Raw genomic sequence first — 19,981 nt, 5'->3', positions numbered from 1 at the left:
AAGAAGAGAAGAAGATCAAATTCTTTACCATCCTAACCGTTATCAACAATGGTTACAAAGGCTGCAGCATGATATTTAAATGGGAGAGAGTCTCTTTGCAGCACCTTGTGATTTTCCTAGATAAAGTATAAAGTTTTAACTTAGTTTATGATGGCTTTCTTACACTGGCTCTGTCACCTCCTCTGTTGTTTATTGAGCCCCAGGGAATGGTCTGGTTTGTGTGAGCTTTGACAGCTCTTGTCCTTTGCACTCCTCCTAGAAGCATATTCATTTACGTGTTGAATATGTTCTCTCATTGATTACTCAGTTCTTCTTTTTATTTTAGAAGCACTCTTATTTACATATCAATCCCCCTTTCCCTCGGCCTCCCATCCTCCCATGCTCCCCACTGACCCCCCAACCCACCCCCACCCACTCCCCAAGGATAGTGAGGCCCTCCACCAGGGACCATCAAAGTCCTTCACATCCATAGTTTGGGGGAGGCCCTAGGTCCTCTTTCTTGTATCTGGGCTGCAGTCATGTCTAGTGTTCTTGCTGTGTCCTTCCCACAAGTGCCCGTCTATGGCTTTGCACATGTGTGTCTAACTCTCTAGTGGTCCTATCCAGTGCTGGACTATTATCAAGATTATATGCTGATGACTCTTCCAAGTTTCTTGATACCTAGCTTTGTGTTTCCATTCTTTTTCAGCTTTCACACAGTACAAGTGCAGTAAGAGTGAGGACTTTTTTTTTTCATCATTGTCTTTTCAGTGCCTAGAATAGTCACTGATATGTAATACTCAATATCTTTCATCAAGTGTTTTGTTTTCATTTGTAAGTCATCATTTTAAAAATCAGCTCTAAGAATATATCAGCCAAAAATATCACTTACACTAGTCTAGAAGTATAGGTTATGTATAGGTTATTTAATTTGTGTGGGCATGTGTATATATGTATGTTGTTTGTATGTGCATATATGTGTGCAGACGCACATGCATATCAATTGCAGAGGCCAGAAGTCTTCATTGGGTATCATCTTCTATGGCTCTCTGTCTTTTGTTTTGGACAGGGTCTCTCACTGTTTCCTCTAGGCCAGCTAGTCAGTGAAGCCCCAGGATCCTCCTGTCTCTGTTTTCTCAGTGCTGGGGTGCAGGTGCATGTTGCCACATCCAGCTTTTATGTGGGTGCTAGGGATCCAAACTTGGGGCCTCATGCCTACATAGCAAGCACTTTACTCTCTGAACTATTTCCCTAGCCCCTCTAGATTTTATTTTCAAAAATGTCTCTAAAAGTTATCTGATTACTAAAGTTTATTTCAGAGCTACTGATTAATTTTAATTGCCATGGTTGAAATGCAATGGGGGGGTATGAAAATTCAGATTTTTTTTTTTTGCTTACTCTGCTTTAAAGCTTATGTTACTAAATATTGCATACACATCATTTTTTTACATGTGAAATGTCTATATTTTCCAGTGAGTTTTAAATGTACTTTATATGTGAGACTTCTTTCAAACAATATTTAATATTTAATATCTTAGATAAAAGATGTATAAACAAACACTAAATACTAGGATTGGCCTTAAGAAAAGTAGACAAATGTAGCTATCAGCATTGGGCCATATTTAGGAAATCATAATAACCAGGAGGCAACAGTTAAACTACAAATAACATTTCTTTTTCTACCACCATTGTTTCTATATATAATCCTCATTAACAGGTAAACAAGCACAGAAGCTTAGGAAACTAAAGAAATAGTAATCTAAGTAAAAATGCTCAAGTTTTATCTATCAGATCTATAAGCCTCACTAATGGACATACTACATATACAGTTCATCTAAATATATTAATTTGACCTTTGTTTTACATCTTAACTTTATATAAACCCTTTGAAAAGCTTAGAATAGTTTTAAGTAAGTGTATAATTGCAGACCGTTTGAAATGCTTTGTTTTGCTTGTGTTCTCTGTAAGCTTTTTTTCCATTGAATCTGTGCTGCTTCTTTGCCAATGTTTTCCACCGTAGAATCTCCATCTCGCAACCTTGCTTCTCGTGAGCGCATTTACAAAAATTTTGGTGTAGCTGGGCCTGCCTCTGCTCTCTCATCTCTGTCTCACAAACTGAAGGGTGGGTATACATGCATCTGTGAATGGGCCATTCTTAGTGATCGGAGGATGAGCCTAGAAAGTTTCATTTCACCTCAGTCATTTTCATGCCATTCCATTTGTTAAATTAAGGTTAATCATTTTATTTAGAGTTTTATGCGTTTGAAGTTATTTATGATATATCTATTCATACTATATTATAAATTATCCTACTATGCATGTTTATCATATTTTGGGGTATCATATTCTTGTTAGTGTTTAAAGCCTTTGTAAAGTCGTATAAAATAGGAAAGTGAGAAGACTTGCCACAAGATGATATGCGTGAGTCATAAAGCATGTGGATAAATGCAGTATCGCATATTCAAATCTGGTCTCAAACTGTATTACTGTGTGTAGCCTGAATACACTGCACCAGTCTAATTGTATACAAGTATTTTGTAAATTAAGTTAAAAGCTTTTTAAAAATTTTATTATTAAGTGCATACACACTACCCCCTTTCTATCATGAATTATTTCAGTATTTTTATAGTGATTTATTTTTAATATTTTAGATTTAGAAGTGTTAAATGACTAATAGACACATTTCAAAATATTTAAAAATATGCATTTGGCCCTTTAGAGTATTGCAAATGCATACTCAAATATTTTTACCATAAAGTGATCTTTAGTTAAACGTAAGGCCATTTGCTGCCAAGTGTTGCAACCTGTGTTCCATCCCAGAACCCATGTGATGGAAAGAGAGAGCCAACTCCCACAATTATCTTCACACACACACACACACACACACACACACACACACACACACACACACACTTGTAAAACAAAATTAAAAATCATATAAATAGTAAATATAAAGTACAGTAAATAGGATTATGAAACAGATCCATGTATGATCCATATATGTTATTTAGCATATTAGGCCATGCAACGAAATATATACAACATGTGACATATCGTATTACAATATAGTATTATTAGTATTATATTCTATTATGACATCATATGCCCTGACTATTGTTAATGCTCTAATGAATAAATCCTTCCTATTTAACATGTTCAGTAACATTTAATTGGTTTGTTTCCACATACTTTTTATAGCCTGTTCTTAATGATTCCTTAGAGGTTACAAGTTTTTGCTTACTGCTTAAATTTACATATTATAAAATATAAGTATTAAGCTAAATGATGTTCTGCATGTGAAAGTATGTATGGTTCATAATTTTAATGAAGTACTTATTTGTATTGCTATTTGGGGACATCTACATAATAATTTTTAGTAACACTTAATACATGCTACATAATTCTTTGAAAGTCACTTGAGGACCATAAACAAAAATTAGGTTACATGTTTACTGCCCCTACCAGTCTTTTGGAAAAATATTTTTTTAAACATTTTGGAGACATATGCTCTTCAAAAGGATTTAGTTATAATTTGATAAATACATCTTAAGAAAAAATTCTCTGCCATTTTACTGTGCACTTGAATTCCAACAGATTCTTAGCTGTTGTCACTTACAGATCTTAAGAAAACACAACCTCTACTAGAGACATGGAAGTAGAGCATACAGATGTTTGTGATTTCTAACCCTCTCAGTATAACCCATGTGCACATACAGGACAAGTGATGTTCCCAGCATTTGACAGATTGTATTGTTATAACCCACTACAATGGGTGTGTGCATTGTAGAGCACTCCCAGCACTGTGCATCCGTGTGCTCCTGGATAGATGGATTCACACCTGGAGCAGCTGTGGTTAATCTTGTCAGAGCCCTTCTAATTAAGTAGGAACCCTAAAATAAATTAGTGTTTTCTATGAATTAGAAAATTCAGTTAGAATTTAATTTTTGAGAAAAGGTTTTGAAATATGAGGTGTACTGATTATTTATCTTGATTCTTCACTGTTACTGTTCAGTTCCTGAAATAAGTGTGATATGGGTGATTTAAAAACTTGCAACTCTTAAGTGAAAAACAGCAACAACAACAAAAGCCCCAATAACCCAAACATGGCAAACTTAAAATTGGCTAGGAGTAGGCTGAAGTTAACTCTCCCAAACACTGTGTGTTTGTTTATAAGACTTGCTTTGCACTCTTGTTCGATCAGGAAGTTAAATCTAACAGCATCCTCTTAGGCCACTCCGGAAACTATGGGGGCACTTCCTTGTCAAACGCACACTTGGTTACCTTGTTCTCCCAGTTAGCATTGATATTTTTAATTTTTGTGATTTCTGTTTGCAAATGTATTCTAATCTCAAAATGTATTTTGAGAATATAATAAAATGAGCACAAAGCGCCAATACCAAAAACAAAGGAGAGAGGGAGGAAGGGAGAGACCAACTTCCCTGTTTAAGAAAGAAAATTCATGATGGAATAGTAAAGCATTCCAAGAAATAGTATTCAAAATACCTTTATTCTTTCAAAGAACTATAATTGTTTGCTAAATATTGGAATGTTGCAACTGAAGCAAATGTTCAATGCACCACTGTGCTCTCCATGGGCTGGTCCACCTCTCATTTCACTGCAGCATTATTCACCTTGAATCTAAACTTACACAGTGGCTCCATAATTGTTAAGAGTGGATTCTCAGACAATCTGAATGTGTTGGAATGGTAGAAGGAAAAAAATCAAGGACATGGGTATATATTGTTCATCCAGAAAGTGATTGAACCAATAACATATTGCAAGGCCTTACTTAGCACTGTATCACTGAATGGTAAAAGACACAGACCTGTCCAGGATGACTTTCCAGGAAGAGGACAAACTCTCTGACACTAACTGCTCTGATACCCAGTTGACTCCGGTGTGACTACACTTTCCTCCGTTCCCCACACTTATTCACATCCCTTTTGTGGGTGAAGGAGAACAGGCTGCCTTTATTCCCAGGTAGCAAATTCAGTTTCCTAGAACCTCTTTTCCAAAAGCATATAATTGCACCAAGCTGGTTTTTGTTTAACACTGGAATCACTTGGACTAGACTGTTTTCCTTCTGAAACAGCTTTTGCTCTGTAAACAACAGTGGCTTCGCTGTTGTTTGTTTTAAGGAAGAAAAGGTTACGCTGAGCCACCTGCCAGGTTGCTTCAAAGCCACCTGTGTTGCTTCAAAGGGCAGTATAATATCCAGGAAAGAAAAGTTGAGGGGGCCAGGGTACCAAACCAAATGATTTGCCGTAGAGCGAGGTTTTCCTTTGTTTTCTCTAGACGTGAAGAGCCCAATTGAGACTTGTAGTGCTCACTGTGAAGATCCTGTGGTTTCCTTTGTCTGCAGGGGCCTTCAGCTAAGCTTACTGAGGTCTTCAATGGCACTGTTTATAAATAACAAAGAACCCGACTCCCATGAAATACACATGAAATTTAGGATTTTTATACTTTCCTCTCATTCTATTCAAAACAATAAATTAAGATGTTTCCTTTACAAGCTCTTTACTAACCCTAATTGTATTTGTTCTTATAATTTAATACAGTAATTACAGAAATGAAGTTTCTTTATTCAACAAGACCTATGTCATTACCTTAAGTATGCTAAGTTTCACTCTCCTGAATATCTTAACCTGATTATTTCATATGGATAATATATTTTTTAAAGTGTTTTTTTTCTTTTTAGTTTCTCAATGAGTTTAAATTCTAATTAATCATAAAAGGGCTGTAGATTATATATATCACTAATAGTTTACCTGGGTGATTAGGTACTCTTTATTCAATCTGTTTTGCATCTATAAACATATGTAGTAGTAGTATACATGTAAAGATATTGTAGAAATTTTATACGATATATTTTCTTATTTTATTCTTAACATTTTTGTATATGATAAATAATGTAGATCTTTAGTTGTTTTTATGTTAGTGTTTAGTGGTTAAATTATCATTAAGTTACATTTTATTAACAAGTTTCCCGTGAAATGGATCATACAGGTGATAGAGGAACTGTCTCAACATCTTCAAGACCAGTCTCTACATCAGGAAAATCAGAGCTGTCCTCTAAACACAGCAGATCGATTAACCCTGATGGGCGCGTGAGCCGGGCCGCTGCTGACCAGAAGAAGCCAAAGGGCACAGAAGGTTTATCTGCTAGTGAATCCCTCATGTTAAAATCGGATGCTGCAAAGTTGAGGTCAGATTCCCACAGTAGGTCACTGTCCCCTAACCACAACACCTTGCAGACACTGAAGTCTGATGGGAGGGTGTCTTCTAGCTTCAGATCTGAATCCCCAGGACCAGGGTCTAGGTCATCATCTCCTAAGCCAAAGACTCTCCCAACTAATAGGTCTAGCCCGTGTGGTGCTGGTTCTCCACGCTCCTCTTCACCGCAGGATAAAAATCTACCTCAGAAAAGCACAGCTCCTGCTAAGGCAAAACTTGATCCTCCTCGGGAACGTTCCAAGTCAGACTCATACACACTTGATCCAGATACCCTCCGGAAGAAGAAAATGCCCCTCACAGAACCATTAAGGGGGCGATCCACATCACCAAAACCAAAACCAGGACCAAAGGATCCTAAAGACTCCCCTGGATCTGAAAACAGAGCCCCCTCTCCCCATGTGGTACAGGAAAACCTCCACAGTGAGGTCGTTGAAGTCTGTACTTCAAGTACTTTAAAAACAAATGGTGTCTCCGACAGCACTTGTGATGACAACAGTGAATTGAAGAGTGTGGATGAAGGTTCAAATAAAGTGCACTTCAGCATAGGAAAAGCACCCCTGAAAGAGGAGCAGGACATGAGAGCATCACCCAAAATAAGCCGGAAATGTGCTAATAGACACACCAGGCCCAAAAAAGAAAAATCCAACTTTCTTTTCAAAGGAGATGGAGCCAAACCTCTAGAGCCAGCCAAGCAAGCCATGTCTCCATCTGTGGCTGAGTGTGCCAGGGCCGTCTTCGCCTCTTTTCTGTGGCACGAAGGCATAGTACACGATGCAATGGCTTGCTCTTCCTTCCTGAAATTTAATCCTGAACTTTCCAAAGAACATGCTCCTATAAGAAGCAGTTTGAACAGCCAACCACCCACAGAGGAAAAGGAAATAAAGTTAAAAAATAGACATTCATTGGAAATATCATCTGCGCTCAATATGTTTAACATTGCACCTCATGGACCAGATATATCTAAGATGGGTAGTATCAACAAAAATAAAGTCTTGTCTATGCTTAAGGAACCACCTCTACATGAAAAATGTGAGGATGGAAAATCCGAAGCCACTTTTGAAATGTCCGTGCATCATACAATGAAGTCTAAGTCTCCGCTTCCCTTAACATTACAACACTTAGTGGCTTTCTGGGAAGATATCTCTTTGGCTACAATCAAAGCTGCTTCCCAGAATATGATTTTTCCAAGTCCAGGTTCCTGTGCAGTACTTAAAAAGAAAGAGTGTGAGAAAGAGAATAAGAAAACAAAAAAGGAAAAAAAGAAAAAAGAAAAGACAGAAATTCGGCCAAGGGGCAATTTGTTTGGAGAAATGGCCCAGCTGGCGGTAGGAGGACCAGAAAAAGACACCATCTGTGAGCTGTGTGGAGAGTCACATCCATACCCAGTGACTTATCACATGAGACAGGCTCACCCAGGTAGGTGATCCCGCTGTGTATGTATGTGCTGTAGTTTCCGTAACCTAGATGGCTTTAATGTGAACTGTCCTCTGAATTATAACAAACCGTAGGGAGACAGTTGCCCAAAATTATAGAATTTTATATCATGGACTACCATGAATAGTTTATTTAAAGAGACAGAGAAATTCTAATATTTCTGTGATCAAGAAAATTTACTATAATATTTAATTGGAGTGTAGCAAATTTTGAAATATTTTTAAGTATTTTATGTGTTACCCAAAGTATGACATGAAGGTTTTATGCAATAGAAATAACAGCATGTCTAAACAAGAGGGCACACCTCCATCTGTCTTCTGAAGATCGAATTCTAAATTAGGTCTTCTGATTTAGAATCCTGTTAAAAATTATCAGTTAAGTAGTTTATACTGATTGGGATGGGGGTTTTCCCATGTAAGTCTTATTAGCTTTACTGTATGTTAGGTAGATATTTTCATATATTAATATCCTAAAATTAATTTACAAGTGTGAATATTTCTTCCCTTTTCACATATGGTATTACAAATACTTGATTTTTGAAACATCATTTTTTTATATGTGTATATTGGATTGACATTCTTAAGTAAATCTACAGGTACCCATATTTCCTGTTTCTTTAAATGTGCTCATCCAAAAATAGAGGATCTCAAACATTTTGAGCAGTATTTAATGGATAGATTTTTTTTTAAATCAAGCATGCGGCTTTTTCTAATGTATGTACTAGCTTCCTAAAAAATTAGATGCTGCTTTTTCTGATGTATGTACTAGCTTTCTAAAAAATTAGATGCTGCTTTTTCTGATGTATGTACTAGCTTTCTAAAAAATTGGATGCTTGCTTCAAGATTTTGCTTACTGTGAAAAGATGTGTCTATTATTGATGTACAAGTCATAAGGATCAAAGACATCCTGAATGCTAAACACATATCTTCTGTTTGTTTCAAGGCTGTGGCCGGTACGCTGGTGGACAAGGGTACAATAGCATTGGGCATTTCTGTGGAGGCTGGGCTGGTAACTGTGGTGATGGGGGAATGGGAGGAAGCACTTGGTACCTCGTATGCGATCGCTGCAGAGAGAAATACCTCCGCGAAAAACAGGCTGCTGCAAGAGAGAAGGTATTTTTTATTTCCTTCAAATTATATGTAATTCATGATATGGATGTATGTAATCATTACACTATTTAATTTCATGTCATTGGTATTAAAATTCAGCTTGTATAACAAAAACAATATACAAATTCAGTTTTAATTTATAAGTAGGTTATATCCTTGGGTACACATGCTTTGTTGACAAATGTTTATGATGTCATTCTTTATTATTGTTTCCTGCACTACACATATATAAAAGCATCCCTCTTCTTCTTTGTCCCTTTGCTTCTCTCCTCTTCCTTCCCATGTCTTTTTCTTAACACCCAATCATTTCATAGGACTCTGAGATCTGAGATCATTTGTACTAGTGGCAAACCAAGGCAGAGATGTCTGCTAAAGTTTCTCCCCCACCATGACTCCCACACACCCCCAAGTTCCCCATTGCTGGATTTGTTATTGTTTGTTTCAGCAATCACTATCACTGTTTTAAATTTTTCTTGTTGTTGTTTCTAGAAACAACAAAAGCTAAGAAATTATCTCTTTAAATATAAGCAGGAAACAGTAACTTCAATTCTTTCTTTCCCAGGTCAAACAGTCTAGAAGAAAGCCAATGCAAGTGAAGACCCCCCGTGCCTTGCCCACCATGGAAGCCCACCAAGTGATCAAAGCCAATGCCCTCTTCCTGCTGTCCCTGAGCAGTGCTGCAGAACCCAGTATCTTGTGTTACCATCCTGCAAAGCCATTCCAGTCTCAGCTGCCCATTGTGAAAGAAGGCGTTTCTGAGGACCTCCCTGTGAAAATGCCTTGTCTCTACTTGCAGACATTAGCTAGGTAATTTTTGTTTGTAATTGCCTTGGATTTACAGCTTCTGATGGCTAATCTCATACCATAAAATGTTCCAAAACTTACTCTGCACACCTACACCACTGCAGATAGTATGCAGTAAACAAACCTTCAGAATTCGCCTTCTCTATTGCCCTGACTGACATGACTGGAAGTAGAGTGCACATTTTATGCTACTGGGTACTTTGTCTATTTGTTCTGTTGCTATTAATACAAACCATATCCTAGGAAGTAAGACTTGAATTTTTAGTCGCTATTAGTTGACTTTCAATCTGTAAGTCAGAAATAGTGAAGAGAAAAGAAACTGATGTTTACTGTAGAAGTCTTTACTTTCTTCATTCTTACATTTAACCAACTAGCAGCCAAGTGCCAAGGACACCGAAATGAAAATACAAAGTCCTGACTATACTCAACACTGGCAGGAAGGTAGATTGCCATTAAAACCTTTACAGTGTCATGTTAAGTGTATTCAAACTGAAGTATGCATAGGATGCTGAAAGAATTGATAGAATACTTGAGTCTTCCTAAGCAATTGAAACACTTCCCAGAGTGTCAGCTGCTTACCTGGTTCTTGGAGGATTTATGATAGAAATCCATCGGGCAACTGATGGGAGGGAAGCAGTTTGTAGCAGAGTAGACTCCAATGAACTCTCACGCTATCTATCTAACTACTTGAAATGGTGATCTGGGGAATGTGGAGCTCTGCAGCTTGTGCTGATTCTCCTGTAACCAGCGGCAATGAAGGGAGAACTTTAAACAGTATGGAATGTGGAAACTAATACAGAAACTGAACAAAGGGTGGATTAATGTCGATGGTGCACTCTTTTACTCCGGACTTGGCCTGAGCAGCCTGCACTTTCTGAAGCTGTATACTAAGACTCCAAAATAGTCTTTCATATTCCAGACTGGGATTTTTTTCCCACTAGCTGATAAATGAAGAATTCTAGGTATTGCCTGCTGTTTTGGCTTGCCAAGTCCATCATTCCATTTAAAAGGGTCTTTTTATGGCAAAGTTATGTGGCTTTTAAAATTGTTTGTACTCATTAAAATAGGGCAAATTGAAAAGGAAAGGAAAATGTGAAGCATTCAAGACCAGGAAGAAATCATCAGGCATGTCAAACACAAACATATCTTGAGTTATCTTAGCTTAACAATATTTTGTTCTGGTTTGGAAAAGGATGAGTCCAGGTGGGCTGATGAGATGGTTCAGTGGATAAAGTTGCTTGCCACCAAACTAATGAGAGCGTGGTTCAAAGCCTTGGACTCAGGTGTTAGAAGGAATAATGCAGCTTTTACTAGTTCTCTTCTGACCTCCACACATGCACCTTGACATGCATTTATACCCTCCGCACACGCATACAATAAATAGAGCAATGTAGCATTGAAATAGAAATCAAACTATCAAACATGGGAAGAAAAAAAGTGCCAGCATGGAGTACTGAGGAAGCTTTTCGTCTTCGCTCTCTGGGGGTAGATATACCCTAACCCAAGGGATGTCTTAACAGTTATGTTTTCCAATTTGACATACATACATACATACATACATACATACATACATACATACATACATTCCTACCCAAAAAGTGAATGTTTAGACAGCCCACCAAGAAATGATACAAGCCTGGACTGTGACAGTGATGCTATAGCATGAGAGAGAGATTTGTTGTCATAGGCCTGCATGACTAGTGCTGATTGAGGCCTAAGCCTGATCCACACAGATATCATCACCTAAGCACCTGGACAGTCAGTGGGCATTCACCAAGACCTGGAAGATGGAAATGCTCTCAAAACAAAAAAAAATGGATCCCACTTAAGTTTTGGGACGTTTGTGGTACCTGTAATACCAGACTTTTATCTCTGCTGGTCTGCTTCTGCAGTTATTCTAATATTTACCCTCTGCTTGTAGATTTGCATGTACCACTTTGCCTTTTTCAATCAATGAAGATTTAAAATGCAGAGTATATATTTTGACATTATACTCTTAAGTTCTTGGATTTCATTTACTGCAGGCACCATCATGAAAATTTTGTGGGCTATCAAGATGACAACCTATTCCAAGATGAAATGAGATATCTGCGTTCGACATCTGTCCCTGCCCCATACATATCCGTAACGCCTGATGCGAGTCCCAATGTATTTGAAGAGCCAGAGAGCAATATGAAGTCTATGCCACCAAGGTACTGTAGTTCTGTCTTTCTGAGTGACTAGTGTTTGGTGGAACTATAAAAGAATATTCTTGAAGTCTTTTTATACAGCTTTCTATCTCAGAAAGAGCATTGGTCAGCTGTGCTAGCTATTGGAAAGATAAGAAAAAGTATACATATATGAACAGAGTTCTTGATGGGAGGCCTACCACTGGGAAGGAAAGATCAGCTAGTGATGCAATGGAAGGCTGTATTGAAGCCTGTAATTTTGAGTGATGCATTTAGTCAGAGGAGGGAAAGCTGACTTTGAGGCAACACTTAGACCCACTGTAGAAATGGCACAGAGCATGAATCGTGAATCTTAGCTTCTGGGATCGTTGTTTACTGTGCCTTCCCATTTAACTTTATTGTTGGTGCCAGACTTGACTCAGGAAATACAGTGCACAAAGGAAACCTGACTACCATGGAAACTTTGAGAGGAAAAGCATGACAGAAACACAAGAGTAGCACATGCCACTTAAGAAGCTGAGAATTTGGTGTTAGATTTCAGTTAGATGGGTGAAGAATTTGAGTTGCTCTGGTTGCAGTCATGAAAAAGAAAGATAAAGAAGGTTTTTTTTTTTTTTTTGGGTAGGGGAAAAAAAAATCAATGTGACTCTAGTGAAAAGGTAGGTTTAGATGGCATCCAAAACAGTGAGCATGTTACTTGCTCACAAGAACTATGAACATGTATCACTGGAAAGGAAAATCTTTCCTAAAGAGAGAGAACATGCTTATTCAGATATGTCATTGTTCTGTACTTAGTCATAACAATAAAGTAAAATAATAGGTACATTGTTAATTATGCTAGGGCTAGCATATCCAAATGAGGATTGTTTTTTTCCATGAAAAAATACTTGCAGGTTTTCCCCATCATCGGTGTGGACTGTTCCTCAGGTTTTTTGGAGCTGCTCTTGACATTGTCTCCAAGACGACAGCTCACCTTTTATATCTTTACAGGATGAAAGTGTCTCTGAAGATGCAGTTGGGGACCTTTTTAGACTCCTCTGACAAAGAGGATTCAGTGGGATGATCCCCTGGTCTAGGGTGAGATTCATAGAGAACCACTAGTTGGAGATAGTGAGGTCAAGCTGTATAATCGAATCTTCCATACCAGCTAATTTCTAATGTTTTCTTTAGAAAACACTCTCAAGCTTTAATGTAAAATATTGCTATAAATTTTCGTGTTAGCCATGAAAAGAATCAGAACTTTCTGGGAAGCTAAATCACCTTCCAGTGCATAGAAAATCAAACCAAGTGAAAGGGTGCAGAGCTCAGACAGAGCCAGGTCACATTGCACCGTGTAATTACAATTCCCAGTGTGCGCCGTCTCTGCGGCCACAGCTGTGTGCTGCTAACGTCCCAGGGAGTGCTTCCCAGGAGCAGTCTCTGCCTTACAGTGCAAAGGAAAGCCTTGTGTTATCTCTCGGAGGAATGACATGTGTAGCAAGTATGGCTGGGAACGGAAATCCATACCACTTTAGCAGAGCAAGCTGGGAAACAAAGCAGTTTACCCATTGAAACATTAGTCAAATGAAATTACTCATTTACCATATAATAATTTAAAAAAAAAAAACAATCTGGAAGGAAGTTCACCTGAAGGAAAAGAAGAAAATTCCTCTAAGTAATTTATAGTAGAAAAAGATGTTTATGACATAAATTTAATAAAAACAAAAGGGCAAATGTGGAAATCAGATAAAAAGCCACATGAAATAAAAAGACACACATTGTGGAGCTAAAATGACAGCCCAAATATCAAACCAACACTATTCTAAGACTAAGAAATTAGTTAGAAATGTGTAGGACCATAAGTTAAATTATGAATAAAGGAAAAGTTTGTGATGATTACAATGGGGTACTGAAATAGAGTGAAAATCTTTTATAATAAATAATGTCTGACTCACTGTTCCAAAGTAAATATAATTGCACTTCATTTACTTGATTCTCATGAATTTTTACCCTGTTCTTTTATTTCTGCAGTTTGGAGACCAGTCCCATAACAGACACTGACTTGGCCAAGAGGACTGTCTTCCAGAGGTCATACTCCGTTGTGGCTTCTGAATATGACAAGCAGCATTCCATTTTACCTGCGCGAGTTAAAGCCATCCCTAGAAGAAGAGTTAACAGTGGAGACACGGGTAGATATAAATACAGAAAAGAGCTTAGTGAGCAGGCTGTCAAACTTTCTGTCTGCAAATAATTTGTAAAGTGTGGTATCTGAGGGGAAACAGTGTATCTGTTTTTAGTTTATGTGAGACTGTACTTTTATCTGACCCAGTCATAAATGCTCCTACATTTTGTGTCTCAGTGAAACTAGATATTTATTATCAGTCAATTTTTTATTCAATAAATCGACTCATAAAATCTTAACTTGCTAGGTATCTAACCCCCGGCACACACAGGTTACTGTCATTATCCCTTCTGCGAAGCTTGAGGAACTAGGAGGTCCAAATGTGCTTAAGCATTCAGTTATTTCTCACCATCCATAGAAGGCACCATCACACAGAGCAGATACAAACTTTAGAGACAGGAATAACTCTTAATGGGTTTTTTAAGTTATGTAATCTGGACTAATTACAAATTATAAGGATTTTTAAATTTTATTCTTAGATACTCACTATATTGCCCAGGCTTGCTTCAAACTTGCAACTCTCCTGTCTCAGCTTCTCAAGTGCATGGACTGAAGGAACATGTTACCATACTGGCTTATATATGTTAATATTCACAAGAAAAAATATTGTTGAGCGCTATTAACTAATTTGTAGGTTTATTCAGTAAATACCTTAGGGTTTTTATTGAGACACTAGTTTTATTTCCTGTTGCTATGATAAAATGTCTTGACAAAAGCAACTGAAGGGAGAAAGGGTCTTTTTATTATTATTAATTAGGCTAGTCACAGTACTTCTGCAGTCAAGAACAGAGAGCAGTGGATTAATCCATGTCTGTCAGTGCTCAGAGCTCTCCTTTCCATTCAATCCTGGGCCCAACCTAGTAAATGCTTCTGCTCACTTTCAGTATAGATCTTTCCACTGAATTTAAGCCAGTTAAGAAAATCTTTTAGGAATAACCTCATGCCAACCTAATCAAGACCATTCCTCATTGAGATTCCCTTCACAGGTGACCCTGTGTTGTTTGTGCCTTTTAGGAAATGATAAAAGGCAGGTGTAGATTTCAGGTACAGTACAAGCTACTTAGCTTTTACAGTGTTGTAGGAAGTGTGAACTTTAGAGCCAGTCCCTGTTCAAAACCTACCTGTTCAACATAGTTTCTGTGTGACTCTAAGAAAGTAAGAATTACATAGTCAGAGTTTCTTCCTTACCACTAATTGAAGTTATTATGTTTTGTGTCATGGGCAGAAACAAAAGACTTTGAATCGAATAAGCTAGATATTTTCAGTATTTAATACATTGATTATATACTAGCTATGAAGATCACTAATTTTCTTTTCCTTTTTAGAAGTTGGGTCTTCCCTCTTGAGACATCCATCGCCTGAGCTTTCCCGGCTAATTTCAGCCCACAGCTCTCTTTCCAAAGGAGAGCGAAATTTCCAGTGGCCAGTTTTAGCTTTTGTTATACAGCATCATGATCTAGAAGGGCTTGAAATAGCAATGAAGCAGGCCTTGAGGAAGTCTGCTTGCCGAGTGTTTGCTATGGAGGTACAAATACATTAATGATACAAATATTATGTGAATACATATGAATCCTGTTTAATGATGCCACTATTTTTACCAAACAGATTGCATCAAATTAAAGCCATGGGCCTAATGAAAAAAGTGTTCATATCAAAGTAAAATTATAAGGTTTTTGAATAAATTTAGAATTTTGTATTTAATTGTGCTAAATCTTTATTTTCTATACAACTTTATTACTTGAATCTGAGGTTATCTTTTAAACCTTTTTTTAATTAGGAGCATTTCACTAGATGAAATGACATAATAAGCCATGTAAAGAAGATGAATAGGAGGGCTGGAGAGATGGCTCAGTGATTAAGAGCACTGGCTGTTCTTCCAGAAGACCCAGGTTCAATTCCCAGCACCCACATGGCAGCCTCACACTTGTCTGTAACTCCAGTTCCAGGGGATCTATCACCCTCACATTAATGCACATAAAATGAAATTTTTTTAAAAAGAAGATGAATAGGGCTTTTGAGTTAGAAATTTACCAGTAATAGCTTATCAGGCCTCCATTTTATGGAATAATAGGGAGGCAGTATTTCCCAGGCCTATATATATGGTACACGTTTCTTCTTTTTAACATGTGTGTAATAAATAATTTGTCACATTATTAGAACTTATATATTTAAGCAAATGGCTCTTTGTGTAGAACTTGTGGTAGTTCTAAATCTGGGTTAGAAAAAAAATGCCTTGAACAAAATAAAATGATAAACAGAATTTTTATTGTATTTTGTAAGTAGTATTTTCTTGTTGCTTTATCTGTTTATTTTTATTTTTTTAATTATTAAGACCAGAATTGACTATTTCAAATTTATCGTGTTTTCTATGAGGGCCACATTTTCTCTAATGTTTATCTCTAAATAATAATAATACCTGCATTTTAACTCATACTTTCCCTTTATCTCTATTTGCTCAGGCATTCAATTGGCTCCTCTGTAATGTCATCCAGACAACGTCTCTGCATGACATTCTCTGGCACTTTGTGGCAGCACTGACTCCTTCCCCTGTAGAAGCAGAAGAAGATGAGGATGAAGAAAATAAAACAAATAAAGAAAATGCAGAGCAAGTGAGTTTCTGTTCTTTTTCACTCCATAATGTCCTGTTTAATTACATGTTTTATTCTTTGAAATCTTCATACATGATACAATGTATATCGATCACACCCGTCTACCACTGCTTCCCCCAACTCCCTCCACTCCCCTTCCTGCCTTATGTCCCCTTTGTTGCTGTTGTTAGTAACTGCCAGAGTCCAGTCAGTGCCGCCCATATGTACATGGGTGTATGGCCGTAATTCCATGTTTTTTTAGAAACCAAGCGGTATGTTTTCTGGTGTAGTGTAATGTTTTACATGAAATAATTGTCAGATTACTTGACCTGAAAAAAAAAAAAAAAGCAAAACAACAACAATACAATGCTGCAAAGTGTTAATCATACTTGGTGAAAGTTTTCTGTCTGTCAAAGATGCAGACTAAACCAGTTTCTCATTGAATGTCATTGTCATAAAGCAATCAAGATGAAGATGTATATTACTGCAGTATTACAGATAGCATCTATTTCCATAGAGAACCTAACGCAGGAAAAAGTCCCATTCTAGCCTAGCAGCACATGGGTGAATGTGCTGCTCCAAGTAGGGAGCACATCTTAGGGAGGAGGGCAGTGTCCAAATGGAAGCAAGAATGAAAATAACAGGTCGACCAGGTTGACTGCCATGTCTGGCAGAATCTAGATGGGAGATAAAACATGTCTTAGAAGAAGATGCTGTAACCTAGAATTTGTATGATGTTCTTACTTAAGGAGACATACAGAGAAGCCAATGCATGTTTGTGTTTCACTTAGCCCATTGACATAGTTCAAAAAGTTTAATAAGCACCCATTAGCAACAAAAAGAAAAAAACAAGTGTATTCATGTTCACTGTGTGGCAACTACCTAGAGAGGAATTTGACAACACCTGTATAAACCAATTAAAAATTATTTAGTAATTATACTTCTATGAGCTTTCCTATGTGAACATGTGATTCATTACACAGTTTAAAAAAAAGAAAGAAAACACTGGGCGTTGGTGGCGAATGCCTTTAATCCCAGCACTCGGGAGGTAGAGGCAGGCGGATCTCTGTGAGTTCAAGGCCAGCCTGGTCTCCAGAGTGAGTGCCAGGATAGGCTCCAAAGCTACACAGAGAAACCCTGTCTCAAAAAAAAAAAAAAAAAAGAAAAAGAAAAAAGAAAGAAACAAAACAAACAAAATGCTTGTTGTGATGTAGACTGAGAAGTAAACTGTGCTATTTCCATTCATGAGAATAACATTACCAGAATATTGTATATTGTGTGCATAGATAATAATAGTCATGGTTTCTGTTGTAGATTTTCTACTAATGTGTGGTGCACATAAAACGTCCTGTGAACTAGGAGTACCCCAACTTCTAAACATGTATTATTTTAATAGATAAACAGATACACAAAATACATGCATGTATGAATACAAATATATACACATACAGATACATGCATACACACATGAATTTAGTCTTCTAATATATGCAAGTATACTAGAATTGATGTGCATATGTAATATTCATCTGTTTGATATTTTACTTATAATTTATCAGTTTTCTCTAGAAATGTTACAAATACAGTTAGGAACTCTACTTACTGTACATTCCAGTTGTGTTTACATAACATTCTTTTAAAAACATGTTCTTTCCAGCCTAAAAACTGATTAATTCATTTTCAATTTCTAATTCAGGAGAAGGATACGAGAGTATGTGAGCATCCACTCTCAGATATAGTAATTGCAGGGGAAGCAGCGCACCCGTTGCCACATACGTTCCACCGTTTGCTGCAAACCATCTCTGATCTCATGATGTCTCTCCCCAGTGGCAGTTCATTGCAGCAGATGGCCTTAAGGTAATTCTGCACCTGAGTACTTTAACACAAGAAGTAAATGCTTGAAAAAATTCTTTATATGGTAAGATGCAAAGAATGGAAACGGTCATCCCCCTTTTTGTGTCTTAAGTTATAATTCTTTTTCTTTCTAGCTGGTATCTGTTTGCTCGTCTTAGTACCCCAAATGGCTATTGTAATCATCATGCTCACCTTTACCTCTCTTTTATTTCAATGTGACCAAAAGAGACAAATGTAAATGAAATCTCAGGAACCAAAACAAAATGGGACCATGGGGCTTGAATGTAGATTCTAGTTTCTGGTATATGAGGCCATTTAAAACCACCTTAAGTAATGTCACATAATTGTAATGTGAAATGTGTTGAGAATTTGGCATTAATCTGTAATTTTAGATTGATTCAGTGTTCTGTAGAGATCAATAAATCCTCCATGATGTCTATAACAAATAAGCAGATGGAAAGATTGGGTTTCCCTTGTCCCTAATGATAAAGCCAGTAGAAAACAGGTATTTTTTTTTTTGTCATCCTCGTAAGATTTTTAAGTGCAATAAATAAATAAATAAATAAATAAATAAATAAATAAATAAATAAATTGTTGCGGAATTACCACACAGATAAAACTGCAAAAGAGTGGCAGAATGCTTACCTTCACCACAGATTGTTTTTTGCTTCTGTGGCCTTGACCTCCATAGCCCTTTTCTTTTTCTATATTTAAAATAGGAAGATTTTCTTTAGAATTTACCTTTATTTCTCATCCTATTCTCTGAAATTTTCAATGTTTATTTTTTTTCTAAAGCATTTACATTTTTCTTGACCTATTTAATGCGAAGTGAAGTAGCCTCTGAGAACTCTTAAATAGTCCCAGAAAATAATTACTTTGTGTATTGTTTACACTTTTAGATGCTGGAGCCTCAAGTTCAAGCAGTCTGATCATCAGTTCCTCCATCAGAGCAATGTCTTCCATCACATTAACAATATCCTGTCAAAGTCAGATGATGGAGACAGTGAGGAGAGTTTCAGTATCAGTATACAGTCTGGCTTTGAAGCCATGAGCCAGGTTAGTCACTTATGTTCTAGTGGTTAACAGTGGGAAATGTAGTGAATGATTCATAAACCATTTGTTTACATTATTTACTGTTGGATGCTTGTTTTTTCATTGAGAAAGATTTCATTTTTAATACTATGGATGTTTACATTTCTTTCTGTTAGGAGTTATGCATAGTTATGTGCTTAAAGGATTTGACCAGCATTGTTGACATAAAAACATCAAGCCGACCTGCCATGATTGGCAGTTTGACAGATGGCTCCACAGAAACCTTTTGGGAATCAGGAGATGAAGATAAAAACAAAACTAAAAACATCACCATCAACTGTGTAAAAGGAATTAATGCCCGTTATGTATCTGTTCATGTGGACAATTCCCGGGATCTTGGGGTGAGAAAGGAACCTTAACTTGTGATTCATTCTTTATTTTAGACTATGTTCTTGTAGACATTCTCATTTCTGACTTGACAAAAGAGGGTTATCTCTCGGGACTTCTCCAACCAAACCTTTCTATATTCCTGAAATGACCCTTAAACCTAAGAATGGATTCATCTGGCTGGAAACACTATGGACTATAAATTCTAAAAGGAGGTCTGATCACAGTTGC

At 37.1% G+C, this 19,981-nt stretch overlaps 1 protein-coding gene across 1 annotated transcript in view; it reads left to right on the top strand.

Moving 5' to 3' along the window:
• Mycbp2 (MYC binding protein 2) overlaps positions 1-19,981 on the top strand; it is a 209,237-nt gene that overhangs the window by 160,238 nt on the left and 29,018 nt on the right. Inside the window, 10 exon segments of the mRNA XM_027393984.2 lie at positions 5,986-7,629; positions 8,590-8,759; positions 9,319-9,563; positions 11,585-11,752; positions 13,739-13,896; positions 15,215-15,414; positions 16,349-16,498; positions 18,174-18,334; positions 19,231-19,387; positions 19,540-19,764. Coding sequence (XP_027249785.2) covers positions 5,986-7,629; positions 8,590-8,759; positions 9,319-9,563; positions 11,585-11,752; positions 13,739-13,896; positions 15,215-15,414; positions 16,349-16,498; positions 18,174-18,334; positions 19,231-19,387; positions 19,540-19,764 — 3,278 coding nt within the window.

This window comes from Cricetulus griseus, assembly GCF_003668045.3.
Source record: "Cricetulus griseus strain 17A/GY chromosome 1 unlocalized genomic scaffold, alternate assembly CriGri-PICRH-1.0 chr1_1, whole genome shotgun sequence".
Taxonomy (NCBI): domain Eukaryota; kingdom Metazoa; phylum Chordata; class Mammalia; order Rodentia; family Cricetidae; genus Cricetulus; species Cricetulus griseus.
This window is presented reverse-complemented; position numbering and strand designations above follow the sequence as displayed.